Below are 22,487 nucleotides of genomic sequence, written 5' to 3'. Positions count from 1 at the left end.
ATACTGTAGTGTACAATGCGTATTGTAACTTTTTAAAAGTTGTGATGAGCTCAAGCAGCTCTAATAAGGCAATCTTTAAGAAGGTTACAGTAATCGTTAGACCCAACCAGACCTTTGTGTTGATATAGAAACTTGGGCTTGTGTCAGTGGAATGGAGTGGGAGACAAATGGAGACAGCGGATCCATCGCTGGGTTATCCTTCAGGATGGTGAGAACAGGTTAGTGTTGAGCACCAGTTATTTATAGGCCCCTTCAGCGCTGGCCCTCGACCACAGACCACGCTAATTGGCTCCCTTTCCACGTAGGAGTCGCGGGTCCCGCGCCTCCTGTCATTTGTGGTCACAGGAGGGTCGTGAACCCGTCTGCGTTAACGAGATCTGTTTCTACCTCATTTTTCAACTCACTTACCTCAGGAAGTCAGAGGGTCTCTTCTTAAAGAAAATAAACTACAAGGGGACGGCAGGCACCGTTTTCACCATGATCTTTAGCGCATATCAGTCCATTTTCATCCATTTTACTTTTGGCCCCTGAAAAAACTAAGTACGTTTCCCGTGTTGAGCGTAAGAAGATGCGAGGCCTAACTTGACTTGCTGCAGTGTTTTTAGCTGCAAGAGAAGCCCTATATTCTTGGCTGAAGCCGGCGCTAGGAAAATCTGTAAATCGTGTTGTACTTGGTGCCAGAATTAGCTGCTCTAGGCTAGCGGCACAGATGGCTTCAGCTCTGCTCACTGCAAATGCCTCACATTCTAGTCCAGGCAGACTGAGATCTTCTTTAATCCTAATTAGGAGTGCAATTTTGATGAGCGCTTTTTCCAAGTGTGTGAAAAAATGGCTTCCTCCCTTTGAGGAAAAAAGCCTTTTGTGGCTTTAATTGGATTCTCTCAGCGAAATATTATGGGATGGCCATTCTATTTTTGATTACATCTTTCTGTCAGAGGTTACAAAGTATTCATGGTTTAGAGTTAATTTGATGGAGGGGATGTTAGCCATGTATAAACCTGAGATCAGTGCTCATGGCAACAAAGTGATACAATAATATCACACATTATATGGGTCAAATCCATGTGTGGGTTTGCGAGTGAGAGCTAAAGTCTGGAGAACGTGAGCATGTAATCCCCCGCTCACCCCCAACGTGGTCCTAGGACATGTAGAGCGGCCGATGTTAACTCTTTCATAAATCCGTTTTCCTATGCAATTCCAATCCAGAGTAATTCTTCATGTGTGTACATTCAAGCGCTGTGGCCCCGCCCCTGCCAACTCGGGGATAGCTTTTCTCCCGCAGCCTTTTCAGTGGTCTGGGGTGGCGGCACAAAGCTTGCCATCTTTTTGAGTCCGTAGTGCTGATATGTTGTCCTCTGATAAGCATCCCGTTGAAAGCACTGATGGTGTGGTAGACACCGGTGAGGTAACTCTCAACTGACAGCTGAATAATGCAGCCTTGCACAGCCAGAGGGGACTGTTAGTTTAGCCAGGGGCAGAGCAGTAATCCGTCTCACTTCCTGCTCCAAATGATACTCTACAATGGAAAGAGCTGAGTGGAAGAGGTCACTGCCATATCTCATAGCCATCAACACTTTTGGGTGTGTTTTTTTTTGTGAGGAGTGCTGCTTTTTTGACTTCCGCCATTCACACTCAAGGTTTTTTTCGCTACCTGGGCTGCACGGTGGTGCAGTGGTTAGCATGCTGCCTCATAAAATGGCAGTTCTGGGATTAAGTCCTGGCCGGCCAGATTCTCTCCATGTGGAGGTAGCATGTTCTCCCCGTGCGCATGCAAGTTTCCTCCCGGTACTCTGGTTTCGCCTCACAGTCCAAAGACATGTAGGCTCCAGGGCTGGCTTGCAAAAGAGATGCCAATCTCAATGTGACCCCTGGTTAAATAAAGGTTAAATAAATATTTACATAAATAAAAACTGGGACAGTCACAACAAGACAGTCGCAGACGTCTTCGATTGCTGCCAATTATACAAACAATCTGTGTTTACCTCCTCGCATCAGACGAGGGGGAGTGAGGCTGCTCGAGTACAGCCATCGCTAAACTACAACTGAGCGGCCCGAGCCTTGGTTGTGACGAGGTTTAAAAATGTGATTAATGGGCTCACGTGCCCACAATAAGTCCCTTTATTTCCTGTAGCATACGCTGCCTGGAACCCATCAGAAAATCAGAAGTAGGAAGCTCATGAAACAGTCCATAATTCACCTCGCAGCCGTCTGTGTTCACATGGAGATCGTATCAGTGCAGGGGAATAGCAGGCCAGGCAGAGACTATGCCACTTCCATTGTCCTGTGTATGACAACCCCCCCCCCCCTTTCGCAATAACAGATTCCATTAATTGCCCATTGTTTGCACTAGTGGACAAAACTCATGTTGTAAGTAGAAAATTGAAATGCAGGGGACTTGTCTGTGGAATAAGTCTGTTCAACGAGTCTCCCCTCTTAGGTCAGCAGCCAAGCTCTTTAGAATGAAAGCAATTCAACATTTTTGACTGGAAACTGTATTTAATGTTTCACACAGTGTAGAATATGCATTACGTAATTGCAATTGTTTTGATTATGCGGAAGTCAGCCATAAATGCTTTTCATACATGACGGCTTCATACAGTACAGTAACCTCCACAGCAATAACAGCATCCTAGGCAACCTCATACATATGCTGTTGAGATGTAGCCTACATGCATTCACAAAAACGGTCTTAAAACATCTTAAAATTAACTAATTTCATGAAAAACGGCCACGGTCCTGAGTCATTCCTCCAGAGGGTGGGGGCCACAGGCTGCTGCATGCTTCAGACTGTCCTCACATAGTGGGGCGGGGGTGGGGTACAGGAGTGGGGGCAGTCATCCGCTCACCGGGGCGTATCCTTCAACAAACGGCTCGCTCTGACAGAAGGACATCCAAGAGTTCCAGATGAGCGGCAGGCTTGAAATTCATGGTTATTTTTGTCCTCCCTGCACCCCGTCCCCCCCCCACCCCCCACCGCGACTCCGTACGCGAGCAGCAGTGCGGGGTGCCCCTCCGGGCACCGCGATGACGCCACAGGGGCTTCTGAAAGCGAGAGTCCCTCGGATGGTCAGTGGGTCACAGGTGATGTGGAGTTTTGTCGGGCCACCGGAGGGGAAAGGGTAGCTTTCCAAGCTTGCCGCTGTCACTCGGAAGCCGTTCTCGCCTGGAGAAAGCGGCACCTTCGGGGGAAGATCGGGTTACCGCGGCACTCGCGGCCTCGCCTCTTCATCTGCCTTCTGCCCTGCTGCTGTACAAGCTCTGCCCTTCTGTTTCATAAGCTGTTTCATTTCACTGACATAATGTGGTGTCATTTATCAAAAAACAGAATGCCTGAAAATAGTAATACAGTAAAATCTTCATCGGTGATTCAACTCTAACAGTTTTGGCTATATGAGTCCAACAGGGATCAAATGTTCTCAGAGTAAACCGTACTCTGTCCGAGTGGGTTTAACATTGGCTCTGCAGTAAATTCCAACTCATGCATTTTTAAAGATCTCCTTGTTACAAAGTTGGCAGTGGCTTTGCTAAAGGAGTCCTGGCTAGACCAACATTAAGAGAGGAGAGCTTTTAATCTGAATAGCCTCCTGGGAGGAAAGCATTCCACTTACACAATATACAGTGTTAAATGAATGAAGAGACTATTTCAGAAGGACAATAATAAGATACTGTCTGACAGGCATAGCTAACTAAATGACAAGGAAAATGCTTTTCATGTACCAGTGAAGATGGCAGGTTCCTTCCCTCAATAAGACTGGCCAGGAAAAAGTGACCCCCTCAACATCCCTCCCAAACAACAAATGGGCACGCAGGCATACTCCAGACTCAAATAGTTTGCATTGGTCGTCTGAGCACCCCCCTGAGGGGAATGTTGCCGGGTAACAGGTGGGGTGGGGGTGGTGGGGGGGAGGGCACTGAGCCCAGTGCTGGGACTGACCTCCCCGGGAGAGCATTCTGCGGTCACCTGCTCCAGAAGGAACTCCGTGGTGTGGGAAACACCGGCTTCCTTCTGACAACACTTCCGAAAAAGCGATGAGCGCTCCATTCCAACCGTGCCGTGGGCTTTTTTTCGCCAGCACGGGCCGTCTCGTCACCCACCGAGTGTGGGCCCCGTTCCACGGGAGAACAATGGCAAATTACCGGAAGTCCTCTGCGTGACAGGAATAGGAGGCAGCTGTTAACCTTATTACTGTTCCGGCTGTCTACCTTTTTTTTTGTCCCCGATGTATTCCAGAAGGAAAAACGTTTCCAAGATTTGCCCCAAATCCACTTTGACAATCATTGTTCCCTTATGAGGTGGCCTGTGTTTTAATTAAGATCTGAGCTTTAAGAGAGTCTTATCTTCTGTAGTTGAAGAAATTTTTTTTTAAATTCTCATTTCACTCTGAATATTTCTACAGGCAAGAAATTAATTATTCATTTTAATAACAATAGGGTGCTTCACACTGAATTTATTTTTCAATTCCACTGAGACTGCAAGCCAAGGACATTTCAAAATTGTTTCTCTCTGTCCTTCAAGACAGTTGAAGAGATTTGCATTACAGATCAGTCGCATTTCATTTAACAGACATTAAATTACTGCATACTAAGTTGCAATCACAATAAAAAAGCACACGTCTGGAGTTTAAACCATAAGACAAATTCAGATCTCCAGAAACCAGTTTTGCTTCTTAATTCCTGTTCTTAATTCACAGCCCAGTCGTTCGCCCATATCTGCTTCTTCTGAGATAGTAATTTAAGAGTTCTTTATCTGCAGAGACACACGAAAATCTCATGATACTCAACCACAAATGGTGGTTAAAATGGTGCTGCTTTGATACATCTACTGTGATAAAGCTAAAATGAGAGTAGCCTCACATGGCAAATCAGAACCCAGCCACTGCCCCACTTACGGAATGCCCAGATCCTGATGGAACCCACGCAGCTGCGCAGAGCAATTAGCCCCACCCCTGATGAGCGGCACAGTCAGTAACGGCTCTGGCTCCAGCTCATTGGCTAATTGCTCGTCTGATTTTCTGAAAATGGTCCAATTTGATGCTGGAGAGATGCCAATTCAAGGCGGCTTCGCTGGTTTTAACCTAAATACGCTACCTTCGCCAAACACATCTGGGCCCGTGGACATGCAGATGCAAACGGGGCAAAGGCCCAGCATTGCCCCTCCAACCCCACCCCTGCCCCCAGAGCCCCGGGATCTTGCCCACAGACATATGGAGGCTGATGCGGAGTGTGGAATGAGGCCGATATGAAACAGAACTGCATGGTTGGGCACTTCTGCATGAACAACTCTTCAGGCACGCAGGTTCACCGCCAAGCGCCCGGATGATTTCCCGCCACTCGCCTTTTTCCAGGTACTGCAGATTCACTGGGAAGGAGCCATGGATGTGCGGAGAGCCTTTAAGATTAGCTTTCCTGCCAAAACTGGAAAGAGGCAGAAAAAAAGGAGCCTACATTGAAGGCACCCTCAAAAAGCTCTGGCCTCAGGCAAACTTTTCTCTTTGTTCCTGTTATGAACCCTCCAGGCTACACAATCCCAGTTCCTCTGGGAAGCAACCGCCCTAAACTTAGGTGGTCTCAAGTAAAAAGCCTTTCTTCTTGAGTTCTTCAAGTTGGATTGATTTATTTTCCCAATAAATTATTTGTTGCCTGCCTTATGTCTCTGGTGTTTTCGGTTTTTAATATTTCATTCTCTACACATCTGTGCTCTCTTTGTCTTAAAATCCTCAACAGCTACAAGTCACATTTTCACGGTGTGGTAGAGAAGTGGACACGTCCATGCCAAACAGGAGACTCTTGTTTCTAAAAAGGTTCTCTAAGTCCGGACTTCCCTGAGCGTGGAAAATTCTCCATTTGTAAGGCGGGTGCAGATTTGCTTCACCATTACGATTGTAGAGGCCTGATTTCACAGGGTTGTCAGCGCGTGATCCGGATGACTCAATCCCATTTTACTCTTTTTTTTTTTCTATCAGCACAAATAGCGTTATCTCAGAAAGCTTTGTTTCTATTCCTCAGCTTTCTTTCTGGCTCAAACTAAAAACTAAGACCTGAACAATGGCATAAAGCTGAAGCAGGTTTCCATTTTATTCAAAACTGTACAATGTTTTGAGCAGAAACGCATCTGAATCCAACATACATGATGGTTCTCCAGTAACACAGCTGCATTCCAACTCAGAACAATCTGCTGTCAATATCATGTTTGGCATTAGTGGGCGGGTCAGAGTTCTAAATTAATCTATGCCTTAATCCATGAGGATCCACATAACCTCAAGGCGATAATGTTGCACTGGAACGCCCCACAAGGCTCATGTTTTCATTGCAAATTAAATTCCGTTTTTGATATGCCATTTGACGCATACAGCCAAAATGATTTATTTTAGCAGTACAAATCCTCACAGGCCATTTGAAAAAACACAGTTATAAAAGCAAAGCATCCCTAAGGTTACTTTGCATAGAAGTCATGCACAGTCTATGTGTTTGATAAAGAGGTCAAACATAAAATCCAAGTGGTGGGAAAAGAGGATATGGCTCTGTTGCTTGTACACAACTGGGAAAGATTAATTTGTAATGAATAAATTCTAAATGTTTAATAGAAAGGAGCAAAATATTGGAAAAAGCAGTGAAACTGCAGAAGCATTGGATCTGGAACTGTCCCACACTGGAAATTTGAAAAGGAGCAGAAACCCATTTTCTGACACAACCTACGGTAATCCTGACTTCAGAAACATTGTTCCTTCAGTCAGGATTACATAGGTTTTAAAGTCAGCATTAATCCATCTTCATCTTAATCTCTGTTGTTGCCATGTTATGCGTGCTCCATGAAGGGATCATTCTCAGGACCACAAATTTACCTTTGCATTTTGCTTCTCCTTGCTCAAGCGCTCGCGCTGCCAATTACATTCATGATGTCCATGAGCAGTAGCAAAGGAAAGCATTTCTGCTACCCCAGAACACACCCCATTACCTCAGAAAGTCATATCCGCAATGCTACGACATCCACACAGCTGCTCTACAATGAACATGTCGGGAGTTGGCAACAACAACAAGAGGTTGAGCACATTTGTCATTGGGGAAGCCCTATCTACGGCCAAGTTTGATAAAAGCCAGCAAAAAGTTCAAAAGGCCTGGAACATCAAAATCCCATTTCTGCAAACACCATGAGAAATATTTTTTCTGCCTATAATGGTAATTGATCTGATAGTGATCTGAGAACTTCCAAGCTCCTACTGGAATTAGGACCTACTGGTGCCAAATGAGACATCTCGTAGGCCTTAGCGGCTCCTTTTAAGGTAATTTTTTTTAGCCCTGATAACAGCCATTGTGTAAACATATTTAACTGGAGGGGGGATAAGATTACATCCTCACCACCCCGTATTTTTACCTCATTTTAAATCAAACTGAGGGGCCTCTGGGAACATAAGAACTAGCAAGCTAAATAACTTTAACATATAGATGAGAGGAAAAATCCTGATGTGGGTAAAAGAAGAGTCCCCTGTTTGTTTTCCATTTCTCCTCGTGCTAACGTTACGTTCACTCCACAGCTGCCCAGCTGACGCTGCACTGTTTACGAAACTGTATTCCCGAAACAACGCACTTCCTCACTTTGGCCTTTTCAGGAAAGAAAAATCTGGCCTTGTCATCTGTTCATGCAGCGTCCCGACAGTACCCCCGCACAAGGCTGTGCTACTAAAATTACCCTCATCCCTCCACGAGCCAAGCAAGCTAACCCTGTGCCTTTCTCCCGCTTTAGAACACGGAGGAATCTTCTTACAAAACCCCTAGTCACCGTCGCATGCCGCGGAAGAATCCGGAATCTACGGAAACGCTATTAAACGGTTTGCGCGCTACTTTTGTTTTGCTGGAGGAAATGGAAGGGGAAACGGCGTCGCTCTTCTCTATTAGCCACACGCTACCGGCAGCACCCCGACGAAAAAATGCCAAGCATGCTCTTACCCGGGCACGCACTCCGGCCAGAGGCAGCTGCGCAGCCCGCACACCCCGAGAGTCACATGCGTGCATGACACACGATTATAAAAACAACTTTCACATTTTATTTATCCAAGCCCAAGCGCACTGTGCCTGTCCAAGGTAGGGAGGCACCACAGGTGTCTCCAGATTCTCAATAAAAAATACAAATATTTATATTCGGTCTCGGCTCCGTGAGCGAGCCTCTCCGACAGACATTTAATTTTCTTACGTAACGCTTTTAATGGCAGAGCAGTGCAGGCCTGTACCCGTGGTAGACGTTTGACCTTTTCTGCATTCTCTTCGCTAGGCTCTCCTCATTTCTAAATTTGCTCGAGAAGGCGGCTAAAGCTCTCCGCGTCAACAGGTTAGTCAGCGACTAAATTACTCCATCTTCATCTTTTGTCTTTCGTTTCGAAAGAGGGGGGAGGTCCTCGCCATGTTGGCATGTAAACCTGCTTATTCAAGCAAGCATTTAATTTATTGAGCTGGAAAAATATCGAGCCTTGTTTAAAATTCAGCTCAATTTCCAGCGAAGCAATGTCCTCCTGAGACCCAGCATAAAAAAGTTTATTTAGATTTCTAAAGTTATAATACTAAGTTTCTTGAAAGATTGGATTACATAAAGTGAAAATATTTTGAAAAATTACTTATTTTAACTGATTGAGTCTTTCAGTAGGTAGGTTTCTTGAGATTAAGACTAGAGACTCATGTCCCCTACAGGGGACAAAAATGTGACAAATTAACTGCTGGGTATTAGGAGGATATTACTTTTCCTACCATGTACCATGCAATCTCAGCCACCGGTATTTAGCACGGTCTGTTTTGCTCAAACCACGGACTGCCAGATGGTCTCACTGCTATCTGATTGGTCGGTGTAAAACCATTCAGCTAAATGCACATTGCACATCTGACACACATGGTGGGTTTCACACTGTCATGGGGCTCCAGGTTCAGCCCCAGAGCGGAGCTGCCTTCAGTGCGCAATCTGCCTCCTGGCACCTGCAGGTGGGCCAAAGTGTGTACTGAAGCCAGCCCAGGAAGTTCTCACTCATGGGTAGGCAGCCCTGGTTTCTGTAGTTTTAATAACGTTTTGGTTTCGGTTCCATCCGAGTTTAATCACAAGAGTTTGATGGTTTATTAAGCTTCTAAGCCTGATTGTTCAGAGTCAGAATTGTGAACTTCTGTGTAATTCCAGCATATGGTCACTTGCATTCATTAAGCCAAATAATTAACACAATTATGCAGGTAAATGCTTGGATGGAGCAAGAACAGTTCTGGCAGTCCAGGACCAAGGTTGCTTACCCCTTGTGTAGCTGTTCTATGCTCAGTCTTAGAATCTTTGCAATAATGGCTTTGTGAGGCAGAGGCTGGATGAGTACATTTAAGCCCAATGATAACTAAAGTAAGAAGCAGAAACTGTGACCTCCAGTACGAGTGTGGAGTAGAGGTTAGGGAACTATACTTACAGTAACCAGGTGGTTGCCAGCTTCAATCTGGTGTTTTACACAGCTGTTGAACCCTTTGACCAAGGCATACAACTTGAACAGCTATACAGGTCTGTCAATGTTTTTGTTTTTTATATACACCAATAACTCTTAATAAAAATAACCAAATCTATTGTTACATAAAAAACAAAAACAATTGTTACAGCAGGGATACATTACATCAGCAGCAAACTCAAGTCTTCTCACAGAAAAGATGCTTCCTGCACTGTGTAATAATGTACTTAATCGTTGCTCACTCATCTTTCCACAAACCAAAGTGTTTTTTAAAAAAGAATAAAGGTATAAACATCAGAGATTAAGAGTGTGAAGGGAGGATCTGCACAAAGTTATCTTTCCTTTAGATGAGTAATGATACAGAGGTTTCCTGCACTGGTAATAAAAACAGAGGTGTTCCAGTCCTTACTTAGTCACACCACTGGTGTCAAATGGAGGAATGATGAAATCCAGAGTGGTGCAACCCTCCCCCAGCCCACCTGCTTACTCTTCACTTCTCTGTTCCCCACTTTAAATAAAACTCCAGTTTAATCCAACTACAGATTCCAACAACACATGTATCATCCCTTCATAAATAGACATGAAATAAATGTCAAGGAGAAAAATATATGAAATACATAGTAATGTATGTACAAAACAGTCCTTCATGAAAAAATCCCCTGGTTTGTTTGCATTAATGTATACAGGCAAGTAGCCTGGGTACATACCTATGCTCAAGTGAACACATACACATATGGAGGGACAGTTCATCACAACTGTTTGTCAAATGACTATAATATAAAAAGGTGTAATGGAAGGGACTAAAGGCAGGAAGCAAAAATTAAGCAGTAGACTGTCAGCTGTAATTGTTCATGAGTATTTCCAGGATGAACTCCAGAAGCTCCAGAAACTGCCTAAATAATCCTTTTAGGGAGGCAAGACATGATGGACGCATGGTGTGCATCAAGCTTAACTGGCCCTCTACTTTTTTAACAGCTGGCCAGGATGAGGAGGTGGAGAATTCCACCAGTAAGGATTATGAAAAATGGATTTAAGATATAAGTCCTTCATCGCCACAGCAAGCAAGATGAGAACTGGAGCAAAAATGGATGAAGGGCACACTCCCAACAGCCAGCATTTTTCTGTGCCCTTGTCAACTTGCCAACTTTGGGTTTGGCACACCACATCCAGCATGGTAATAAGTTGCATTTAATTCCAATTCATTGCCTGTGAATGTGAGCTGGCTTGTTTACTTACTGGCACTTTATTTAAAGCTAAGTGCTAATTTAAAACAAATGGGACTTGGGCACGACGGCCAATCGGATAATAGTTGTGCATTTCTGTCATATGAAAGAGCAAATGCCACAGTGACTGGGCTCTAAAAATAATGCTCTTTTAGTCTGAGAAATTATCTTGCTCTGCCATGGAGCATGAAACAGGAATTTTGCAGGCTCTCCCCTTTTCGGGTTTCACTAATGTTCACTCAATATAGCCACATGGCAGGCACACACAGAGCTCCCGTATGACTAATTCTAATTATTGTATTTTGATACTCTGGATCAATGGCCGTCCCTCACTGAACTATCCGCGTTCTCTCTAAATTTCAGCTGCCATATCAGGCAGAAACTATCGGAGGTAATATAGATCCATCTCTGCCTTCCAACCCGGTCAAATGACAGAGGAAATGGATAACGGACAGGATGCAACCACAGCGTGTTCCTCAACTGATCCTGATGATAAAACTGCATTTTTACAAACTGCCATCCTGACACCCTGAGTAAACATCGTGTTACAATTTCCAAGCAAAACTAATTTTCATTTGCATAGGACCAGGAAATAGCAGTTTGTTCTACTTATCCTAACCGTTACTTGTTATTATCTATTAGACGTAGGCTACCTTCTTTTACCAGCATACTTATGGACTTATGGCAACAATAAAAAAGACTAAAATAAAACTCCTCGGATCAGGCTCCAATTAAATTCCTATGATCCACAAGACTACATTTTCCTCTGGTGAATCAGTCACAGCTGAAAGTCTCTGGCCAGTATTTTCGGAACAGTGGTCACACACTATTTTAATATGCCCATCTTGCACATGGAAGTCTATTTGACATTCAGGGAATGCACATGTTTTCCATTCCACAAATGCCACCTCTTCAGTCTTTAGGCCTTTCCCGCTGCATCTGCTACTGTTTGCCACGAATAAAAAAAAATTCACGAAAGCAGGAAAGCTTTGAATGAATCCCAGACTTTCAAGTTACTGAGGAGGAATTTATCAAGATTCCATCTCATGAAAGCTCATTAAAACTCTCTTCGTAAGTCCTACAGCTAATGTGTTTGTGACCTTTATCTTGAGAAGTGCTCATTTCTCTGCAAATTTAAATATGTTTAGGACATGTTGAGAAAAAAAAAAATTCAGCTCCCACTGAAACAACATTAGATCATTACAGTTAAGCACTTTTGAGCTTTCATAAAACATGAGAAATGTCTTCAAATTGTTTTTTTAAATCTTAACTTTGCAAAAAAGAAAGAATAAATATACATTTTTAAATAAACAGAACCGTTCCATCTCCAGACAGGAGGCACCATATTTTGTTGAAAGGTTCTCATATTTAAAGGAATGCATGGGGCCAAATGTCACCTTAGCTCTTGACATACAGATCCAGGGCACGCCCTCAGATTGCACCCGCCTCCTCTATGGTCACTTCCACGCATCTCTGCTCAACTGTTTCTGACCACTGCCCTACAAGAGCCTCTGTGGCTCAGTGTTACCCAAAGCCTCCGACTGTTTCATCATGCATACATTCCAAATCTGTGCGCAAGTGGATTACTGAAATCTAAGTCTCGATGCAGAGTCATCTTTATCCACAAAAACACTGAGATCATTTCGATTTGCCAGCTTTGCACCCCACCCCCTCCCTCCACCACCACCACCACCACCACCACCTCCCTTTCCTACTGCATGTCAACAACAGGTTTTCCCCAGGGAAGAAATCTGCCATACCTTCTACAAAACCCATAAACGTCTCGACCTCAAAACCCAAGCATACAGTAGGCAGCTGACAACTTCATCTAAAATTCCTCGGCGGTTTAAACACACAAAATATTTTTCGTGCACGGAATCTTTTCCCGTGCTGAGCTGCGTGAATAACAGGGGAGCCGAGCCGCCCTCCCTCCGTGTTCCGTGTGCGGTTTTCTTGAAGTTTTTTTTATTGAGCCCGCCGTAAAAGTGCCACCCGGATCCTACGGGCCCGCGGCGGGCCTTTCACCCTGACCCCTCCGTTTGCTCGCGAGCCCTGGAAGGGGCGGAAGGCGTCTCAATGGCACGCACGTCCCACAGGCATGCCACCGCTGCTTCCCAAAGGCCGACCGGAGACGCTGCCCAGACAGGGCTCGTTACACCGCGAATGACTGGCAAAGAGAAAACCACTTGATGAAGTGTGTCTCAACCACAGATTAAACAAATGAACCATTCAAAAATGTGTCACAGTCTTTCCTGACTGTCTGATTTCAAAGCCCGAGGTCTACATCTGCAGGTAACCATGTTGGTGCCATCTGTGATTCCCATATGTGACGGTAATGATGCCACTGGCCTCAGCGTAAGGCTTTCCCGAGGCCTCCTCTTCTGTTTGCTCCAACATTTGGGCAGCACTGCATGAGCAAATATTTACCATTGTACAGCAGCTGGCCCACAGCTACACAAAACCCTCCTCTTTCTTTCGTATGACTCCAGTGTTTGTAAATATAACAAACCCTGATGTGATGCTGAACTGAGCACACAACACGTTATCCAATGGAAGCACTCCTGGTTAACCAACAGCGTTTCTACCTATAAAACATTCAGTAGAAAAAATGACAGAAAAATCTGCCAGCCATGCAGTGTTCTTTTATTACCAGCTGTTCTCATTTGCAAATCATACTGCTGTTATTTTTGAGTGGCAGCTTTACACCCTTAGCAACCAAATTTGGATACAGCTGAGGAAAACAGAGCTGAAAACTTGAACTTCGACAGCAAAAAACTGAACTGAAGTTTCAGGGACACATGCTTGTCCAGATGCTTCTTCTGAGACTATAAATTTGTATGTTTCTACAAACTTGGAAATTTTCCATATTTTGAATCATACAGAACCAAAATATTTCTGGCACAACATCACTTTGGCTTTGGCAGAAATATTCTTTAGTTGGTAAATAAGCATTTCCCTCCCATTGGATAAAGGAATGGAAGTTTAAAAAAAAAGGTTGTTTACTGCTATTTGGTTTCTTCATCTCTCTCCCTCTCCCTCTCTCTCTCTCTCTCTCTCTCTCTATATATATATATATATATATAGGCCTATGTATATCAATTTGTGTTATATGAAGTAGACTAAGGAAAGTGTCTACAACAAAGGCTTCGGAATGGAAACAGGGAGAATGTAGGCTACATACTGTAGAGTATGTAATACAGAACAGCCTCAGGGAGCTTAACCAGTTCATTGAATTTAGGTTCATAGGTGGTTCAAATACGTTGTTGGCTTAAAATGTGGCACACCAATAATACTAAATGATTCATTTTAGTCTTTGATTAAAATCAATTGCGTGTAGTCTAATTACATTCATTTGCGGTTAAATTCTTCCACTGCGAAGAAAAAAAACACTGATTTCTTCTATCAAGATCTGACATTCCTGTTAACCAAAAACAGAAAGTTCACCACCAAAACCTTCGAACGCATGAAAGGATAGCCGAACATGAGCAAACACGTTTGACATTTCACTTGCGGCACTACTCTGCAGAATCACAATTAACACGGGAAAACGCCTCAAATTTTAAAAATCATCTTAAATGGCAAATCCATCTATCTCTCTATAAAGATTATTTCTGTTTATTTTAAACTGTAAACTTGTCATTTATCTATGCTTTTTTTAAGTCAGAAATATCCATCACAGTTACTTTTAAAATTGTACTGATAACCACAGTAGACCACCTAATGTATTAGACTATTTTCGCATAACTAACCGCATTTGTGCGTTATATAGCTGGTTATATATATTGGTTAAAAAAAAGTTATATATAGGCCAGCCAAGATGGAAGAAAAGCGTTTTAAACCACTGCAAACGCTAATTAAGCCCGCGGTGAAAGCCTGCTGGTACACTTGACTGATCAGAAGGACTGTGGGCACTGTATCCGACGGCTATGCCTTCTTTTGTTCTGCAGTCTGTCTTCATTTGCATTACAAGCTACAAGTTAGTTCTGGGTAAACGCCAACCTTTATTCCACGAATTTGATCCTGTTTAGATTTATTCGTGTGGGTCCGGGGTGTTAATGATTTTCCTGTGCGCATATTAATTTAACTTAGGTTTAGGGGGCCGAATAAAATTTTATTTAGCATGCACGATCGCACATGGTATCAAAAACGACAGTAAACACAAAAATGGCTACATTTTAACTAAACTTCTAATTGGCTTTAAAAAGACTTTGTGCCAATCCGATTTTAAAGAAGCCGATTTATTTCGGCTTTATTATTTTTGTTCTTGTCATCTTGCAAATGGTTTAATTTCAAAATAGGCCATTTGAATGCCTTAAACATTTTCAAATTGTTTTTAATTTTTAAATCAATAGCCTATACAATAAATTAATATAAAAACCAACTCATTTCATTTGAATAGTAAAATATTGCAAAATACATTATATAGCTATATTGCCTAATTTTACATGTACCGAATTAATTATGAGCCTGTGAGTAAACGACACAATACAATTTGTTAATGTGGCTAACAACAGTTAAGGTTTATGACCGTTTTAGCATTTTTTGTCTATCAACATCATTTAGATCGCGCATTTAAAAGGCTTTAAATAAGTGCACAATAAGCGCTATTATTATATAGGCTAACTGACCTAAACTTTTAAAATGTGCGAACTGTAAACATTTATACAACATCCAAGTCAATGAACAAACATGACTAGAACTTCTAAGTGTGACAGCCTCGCTAACCTCAGCGGCAGACGCATGCTGCCTTTCGCCCGCCTGTCCGCTGACGACTCCAATCCTCTTCACCAGCGTCCAATTCCCACATGATAAAACCACTATCTCGCTTACGCTGAATTCTAACTTTTCCCTATTCGTTCTGAACTGCTTAATGGCTTTTAAGAAAAAACAAAGAAATAGAGTAGCTGGCATCCATACATTATAAGCACAAAGTATTCATAGCCACGGTTCCTGCTAACTAAATTATTTGTAACATTAAAAAACTTTTTGGAGTATGCTATTTAGCGCTGGATTCCGAACAAAGAAACGGACTCCTCTCAGATACCAATTAATTATACCCTACATTTATAAACGAGAGTTATGAAATCTCTCCGGCTTTGTGTTCAAAAATATGGTCAACAAACAAGCATGTAACTGCCTATCGATAACTGGTTATCGGATTTATAAATTAGGGAATTCTGAGATTTATTTCTAAGTAGACCAAAACAGTTCGCTAGCTCGCTTGCTAGCAGCCTACGATGTCCGGTACGACTGTGGCATCAAGCGCACTTACTAGACATGTGTCAGCCTTCTGTTTATTTAGATGACCGTAAAAAAATATTAAAAGTTTTTGTACATTCTGGAAGAAAACCGGTCACTTACTACGTGTAGTAACTATCCAGCCATCTTTCGGACTAACGCGACTTTTTGCGATCAGTAAGCATCCCTCCTAAGCAAGCTAAGTTTAGCTGGTTGATTCAAAGCGGCAAGGTTCTCTCCTACCACATCGATTAAGTCAAGCGGATATTTTGCTATCTCATAGAAAAAGAGAAATAGGCCTAAATCAAGCGCTATTGATTGCAAAAATAAGAGAACTGTAACGCGTAAATAGTGCAATGTTAGATTGACTCACAGTGAGTAGAGAGGAGGACCAGAAACCCAGCCAGTCGTGTTATCGCCATCTTGGAGCCAGTGAATGTTCTGTCTGAATGTACATGCGCAAATTACAGCGCTTTGTGAGGATGGGTAGGACAGGCCAGGGAGAGAGGTGGAGATCAAGCTGTTGTACCGAGTTTCCATGGCTACAGTGAGCATCTTTTCTATGAAAATGACAGCGGTTTGGGTTCAAAACAAAAGAGCACCGTTTACGTTTCTGTGGAGATTAATGTGTGGATGAATATTTGTCTTGACAATGTATTAGCCAACCAATTTATTTGAATATCCAGTTCACATTGTATTTCTTTAAAATTTTGTTTGGGGTGCGGGGGGGGGGGGGGGGGGGGGGGCTCACCGATTAGGGCTCATAGTAAGTAAGCACTCTACTTTTTATTTGGGCGTTTACAAAATTTTCGCTGAGGTATTACTGATCTATTGGAGGTGTTGCCTTTAGCCAAGTATTTCTGTTCATGATCTGAGTTTTGTGGTGAGTGAAGTTTGGAGTATTCATTCATTCATTCCTTAATCTGGCATCACTTCCAAAGTAAAAATGATTCAACTGAGAAGATGAAAATGAAATAAATATGGTGTATATAAATTGAAAGAAGCCTAAGATTGTGCTCATAAACATGCAATCATATATACAGAACATTGAGCAATTTGTTTTTTGCATTCTGTGGCTTTGAAGCACATTATATTCATATAGCATCTATAATCTACATTTTACTATGAAAATTGTTCCAACTGCCTTGGTTAAAAAAAATTCTCAAATTTAACATCATAAGATTTTCATGCCTCGTGTGGCAGCTGGTTGCTATAATAAACAGCTTTAGTTTTCTTATGTTCTAGTGGTGGATTTCTGGATTAAAATGCCAGACAATAATAAGGTTGTGTTTGTTTACATTTTGCAAATTTAGTTAATGCGTGTTTCTGGTAGCACACATTGGAATGGGATGATAATGTAATACAATTTTACTTTAGAGTCCAATACTCATATTGCTTGTTTAAAATAATGTACAATAGAAAACACTGCAATAATGCTTGCTAATTATCTAACCATCTAAAGCTTTCGAACTGAATTTCTGGATCAAAGGTATAAAATGGTTCCAGAACAATCCCGCTTTTAAAATAATACAAAGCCTTATCATCTGGCCCCACAGCCTGCTTTGCAGTCATGGCCATCACATCCAGTTTACATGGGTGGATGTGAAATGTGTCTTTTAGACTGTGCTTAGAATGAGACAGAAGGGGTCATGGAAAAAAGTTGACTTTCATGGTTGAAAATATATATATATATTAGGGTTTTGCCCTCAAGTCTGTTTTACATATCTCCCACTCTCCCTGCTTGAACTGTTTTTGTTTATAAATATGCAACTGCAATGTTCTGAGTCACATTCAAAGCAGAACTCCTTGCAGCAAGGTCCAGGAAGGTGGATGGTCAGTGAGCTCATGAGAAAGTAAATGCACTCCACCAGGTTTTATAGACCCCATCGTGTGTCCAACGAAGCTGTATGCACAGTGTTCCATTTTGGGCCATTACCAACCAATTGTTTAAAAAAAAAAAAAAAAAGTTTTACGATGTTAATGCATACAGTAGGTTCACAAATGCATACAGAAACAAATACTGTATTAATTTATCAACTCAATGCTCTGTTAATGAATTATGTCAAAGAAATAATTGGTTATTAAGCATACAAATTACATGAATTAAATGCATATAAAACATGGATTTAATGACAGGTATCATTGTTTATCTCATGTAAATGCAATGACACAAAAATCTAGACAAAGTTGTTACACAAATTGAAAACAATACTGCTCTCTCTACATATTCTAGTTCAAGTGGCACACTGAAATTGTATCCCACGGTCAAATATTTTAATGTACTAGGCATGAAATCCATGATGCCACTGATGAAAGCTAGCCTACCCTAGCACTATACCAGCATTTGTCAACCAGTTGTTGTCGTTTTTGTTCATGTGCTGTAAGTTACTTGGCTAAACGAACAGGGGTCATCTTTAGCATTTAGCTTCAGTGCGGTTTCACTGTGGCTGTCTCAGGGATTTACTTCACCACCGGTGCTATAGCCTTGAGCTGCTCTGTGCCTGGGTATGACCTTGATAGCACTTTAAAAAGGTTTAAATCTCTGGACTCAGTTTTATGGCCAGAGATATGTACCACCAGACCATCATTTACCATGACATTTGGTATTATTTAGCCTTGGGCAAGCTGGTCACTGCATTTATTGTGTAAAAATGTTAGAAACTATGATGACAACCCATCTTATCTTCTCAGCCTACATTTTAACTCAGAACCAAAATATTCCAACAAGTGAGTTCGTCCCTAACTTGGACAATAAAATACAAGTTCCTTTTTTGCTAGGTGTTAATGTTATTATCGTAATTCAAGTGAATTTATATCACAAGTATATAAAGGGAAGAAAACAATCTAGATAATGCTTTCTGTTGTGTCTGTCTGGTCCAGACAGGCTGTGTAGGACGCTCCCCAGAAATGGAAAGTGCTCATTACTGATCCTCAGTCCATAACAAGAACACAGCAACTGTGATGTGTTTATCAGTCTCAAGGACAGCCATGAGTCTGAAGTTTAGCATGGTGTTCACGTGACTCAGTCAGACCCGCACAAGTCCTCCAAGCAAACGGCTCTTTACAGCACTGCATGGATTTGTATGGAGGTATAAAGGCCAAGCTAATTGGATGAATGTTGAAGACAAGGGCGTCAAACCAGTGTATTTATATCGCTGTTTTACAAATAGATTACCCGAGGTAAGACAGCCTCCTCATGTACTTGTGGGTGTTTGTCTTTTGGATGAAATTCTTTAAACCTGTTTGAGTGGGATTTCTTTGTGCAAACAAACAAATGAATGAATAAATAGCAATTTTTACATAATTCAATATTTATGTTTTCTTTTTGGAACCCAGTTGGATCAAGCAAAGAAAAATGACAAGTACTGTATAAGAAACAGGACAGTCAAATTAAATTAAATAGTTAATTTTGTTCCGAGAGGACCACATACATCTCTTGCAATCGCTTGAGACACACGGTAATCTGTCATAAGATAAATAGATGCTGCCATCATTAATGCTTGCTCCAGATGGCCCTCCAGTTCTATTTGACAGCAGAGAAATCTCCAATAAATGTATCTCTCATAAATAACACATAAATACAAAAAGCATCAACATGAAAAACAATGAGGAGGGACTGAGGCTAACAACAATGATCTCAAACATGCAGTAGATGACAAAACATTCAGTTGGATATTGTTCTTCTTTGATGGTGCCATATGGCTTGTGTGAAGATTTCTTTCTTTTTTTCCTTTGCATCACTTCCTTATTTTCTCCATGTCCATTCTTCTGGAGGGTGTGTGAGGTTGCATGTATGAGGATGCATTTGAAAATGCACAGTAATGCGTTATATGCATACTTTGTCTTTCCACAGTTGGACCAGTGACATCTGAGATAATGAGATTAGTGGGAAAAGTGAGCTTGAAAGGAAAAATGAAAGAACAACTATTTTGTGCGCAAATTAAACAGGCATTCTGAATACAGATAGATAATATTTTGTTGGTTGGACAGATATCGATATAGATACAAATACTGAAATTTCTCTGCATACCCCTGAGTAAATGACTAAACCTTTCTCATGTGTACTTAAAATCAAATGCATTTTATTTGATGAATATATTTACTTTTCCAAGGAACTTAACACATCACTATAAATTTACGAAATATATTTAAAATTTCATGAGGAAAGAAGAAAGGAAAACAACATAAAATACTTTATAATAAAAGAGAGAGAGAGAGGGAACAAGGGACACAATGTGTGTATGTCATTTCTATAATCATGTGTCACAATCATAATTCATTTTAGTATATCCTGAGAAAATTCAGAGATTATGGGCACATGCTTCCTGTTTTCTGGGCCATGGGGCAACTTATTCCTAAAGGGAGGCACAAAGTTAGGTCTGAAGGATTACAGTTCCATGCTGCCAAATATGCCAAAAATGATATCCAATATCCAAAACAGGCAAAGTCACAGTGTCAGACCGTTGTCCTGGAATGAAAGTTCAGTGGCAGTTAGATGATCAAACATGACTTTGATGGTGACCATAACTGAGTAAAATGTTGTGTAAGTCACTTTTTAGGTAAGGATTGACTCACAGCAGTTTGATTTTACCACCCTGGTCATAGTAACATGCCAATTCAGTGTATTAATACAGTGTATTAGCTGAACATCTTTTTAAAAGGCGTCTATTCCAAAGAGACCTTGCTGACTTCTGACATTGCTGCTTAATCGGTTTTTGCAGATCTATTCATTGAGTGGTGCCAATCATCAATAGATGCTCTCCAGCATATATAAAGTTGATCTATATTCTTTGTGCTGATTCAGAAGTTTGACTATATAATGAATTGGGATACTTCTCCAGAAATATGCATGGCTTGTTTTGCTGCATCTTGCATTTCCTGTCTGGCCATCTTTATGCAGTCCAGTCCCTGTGCCCAGAAGCAGTTTTTTGGCACATTCATCATCCTGCTGTCTTCCTGCTATTCTCTATGGAACACCAACTTGCGGATGGCAATGACTACTCCTTCCTCACTGGCACTACCGATGACTCCCGCTTCCCCACTGCAACATAACAAGTAATTACTCACTTTCCACAGGAAGCTAGTGTTTAGATATGAGGTAGGATGTGCTCCAACATCTGACGTTTATGGTGAAACTTCAGCCTCTGAATCCTTATAACTAGAGTAAAACGCCTACAAATAATTTGCAATGTATTATTAGGAAACTCCCAAAAACTGTTTCATATCATATTGTTTACTTTAATTCGAAATGCATGAGACTGAGGACTGCTACTCAACAGTTCAGCTTTGGAATGTTTTATTGAGTAAGCAAGAGGGATCAAGGCAAGATGAAGTGAAGAAAAAGCATGCTTTCCACCTTAATTTGTAAAAAGTACAACACCATAGCTAAAACTTTACAAAGTTCCATCAGCACATATTAACCCTATGCATGTGGGGTTAATACGTTTTTTTAAAATGTTTTTACATGGTAAGAACAATCACTTCCCTTTCCTCCAGATGTGTGACTTCCATCTGTCCGAGCCATCAGCATGATGCACTCTTTTCCTGTTTAAGGAAAGGAAGTGTTTGCATTTTTATTTTTAACAGAGGAAAATGAAGTAGGTCTGTGGCATTCGGTCCGACGGAAAACTGGATTTGTCTCGGCCATGCCTACTGGTGGACAGAAGACACACGCCTGGGTTGTGCTAACTAATCAGCCCAGGTGCTTAAAGGTGTGTTCTTCTCTATGGTATGAGACCGAGACTGAGAGAGTGCAAGTCTAGTTTTGAGTTTGCGTTTGTGTTTTTTTTCCAGCGCAGAAACTGGAAACTACAAAGTTGGCCAGCTGAGACAGCGGGAGCTGAAAAGTTGTTGCTGTATTGTACATTTTTGTCTTGGTTATTTTAGTTTGTGTTTGTGTTGGTGCACTCTCTGTCTCTCCACACGGCGAATGATGGTGCACACCCAGAACTGCTGTCTCTTCCCCCCAGGGGTGTCGCACCGGCCTGTGGCAAGGTCAATTGGTAACATTGACAAACCGAATCCTGTGCTCCGGCAACTGTGTTCTTCACTCATGAGAAAAACTCAGTCACAAACCTGGCTGGGGTGGCCATATAACTTCACCTCAGTCAGACTGTTAGGTGCACCAAATGTGAGTGTGGAGATAGATATAACAAACGCTACCTAGATATCAAAGGCAGATTTCGACTGTAAAGGAGCCTCAAAAAAGCTGTGTGATTACAGACCTCTTAAACATCTGTGTGCAACCCAAAACTGCACCTGTGTTTTACGAGCAGTGGTGCTTTCTTTGTCAGTAAATTAGTAAGGGTCAAGTATCCCCTTGTTATCACCAACAAAACACAGACTAAGCTGCTGCCCTGTATTGTCTCTGTATTAAATGTGGGTTAGTTGTCCCTGTGAGTAATCCCAGGTTGTTTCTGAATTGTGACTGCAGAGACAGCACAGCTGTTTATCACAGATCTGATGGGAATTTCTTCCAAACTGATGGCTTCGTAAATCATATTTTACAGAAAATGCCAGTGGAGCTGCAACATTGTCACTGGCAGGTTATCCACTCTGTATAATTAAT

General features: G+C 41.8%; 1 protein-coding gene across 1 annotated transcript in view; it reads right to left on the bottom strand.

Moving 5' to 3' along the window:
• Positions 1–16,383, bottom strand: part of jam3b (junctional adhesion molecule 3b) — a 34,081-nt gene extending 17,698 nt beyond the window's left edge. Inside the window, exon 1 of the mRNA XM_035432109.1 lies at positions 16,293–16,383. Coding sequence (XP_035288000.1) covers positions 16,293–16,341 — 49 coding nt within the window. The 5' untranslated portion in view covers positions 16,342–16,383. The remainder of the gene's footprint in view (positions 1–16,292) is intronic.
• Between the last annotated feature and the right edge of the window lie 6,104 nt (positions 16,384–22,487).

Source organism: Anguilla anguilla, chromosome 9 (assembly GCF_013347855.1).
Source record: "Anguilla anguilla isolate fAngAng1 chromosome 9, fAngAng1.pri, whole genome shotgun sequence".
In the NCBI taxonomy this organism is placed as follows: domain Eukaryota; kingdom Metazoa; phylum Chordata; class Actinopteri; order Anguilliformes; family Anguillidae; genus Anguilla; species Anguilla anguilla.
This window is presented reverse-complemented; position numbering and strand designations above follow the sequence as displayed.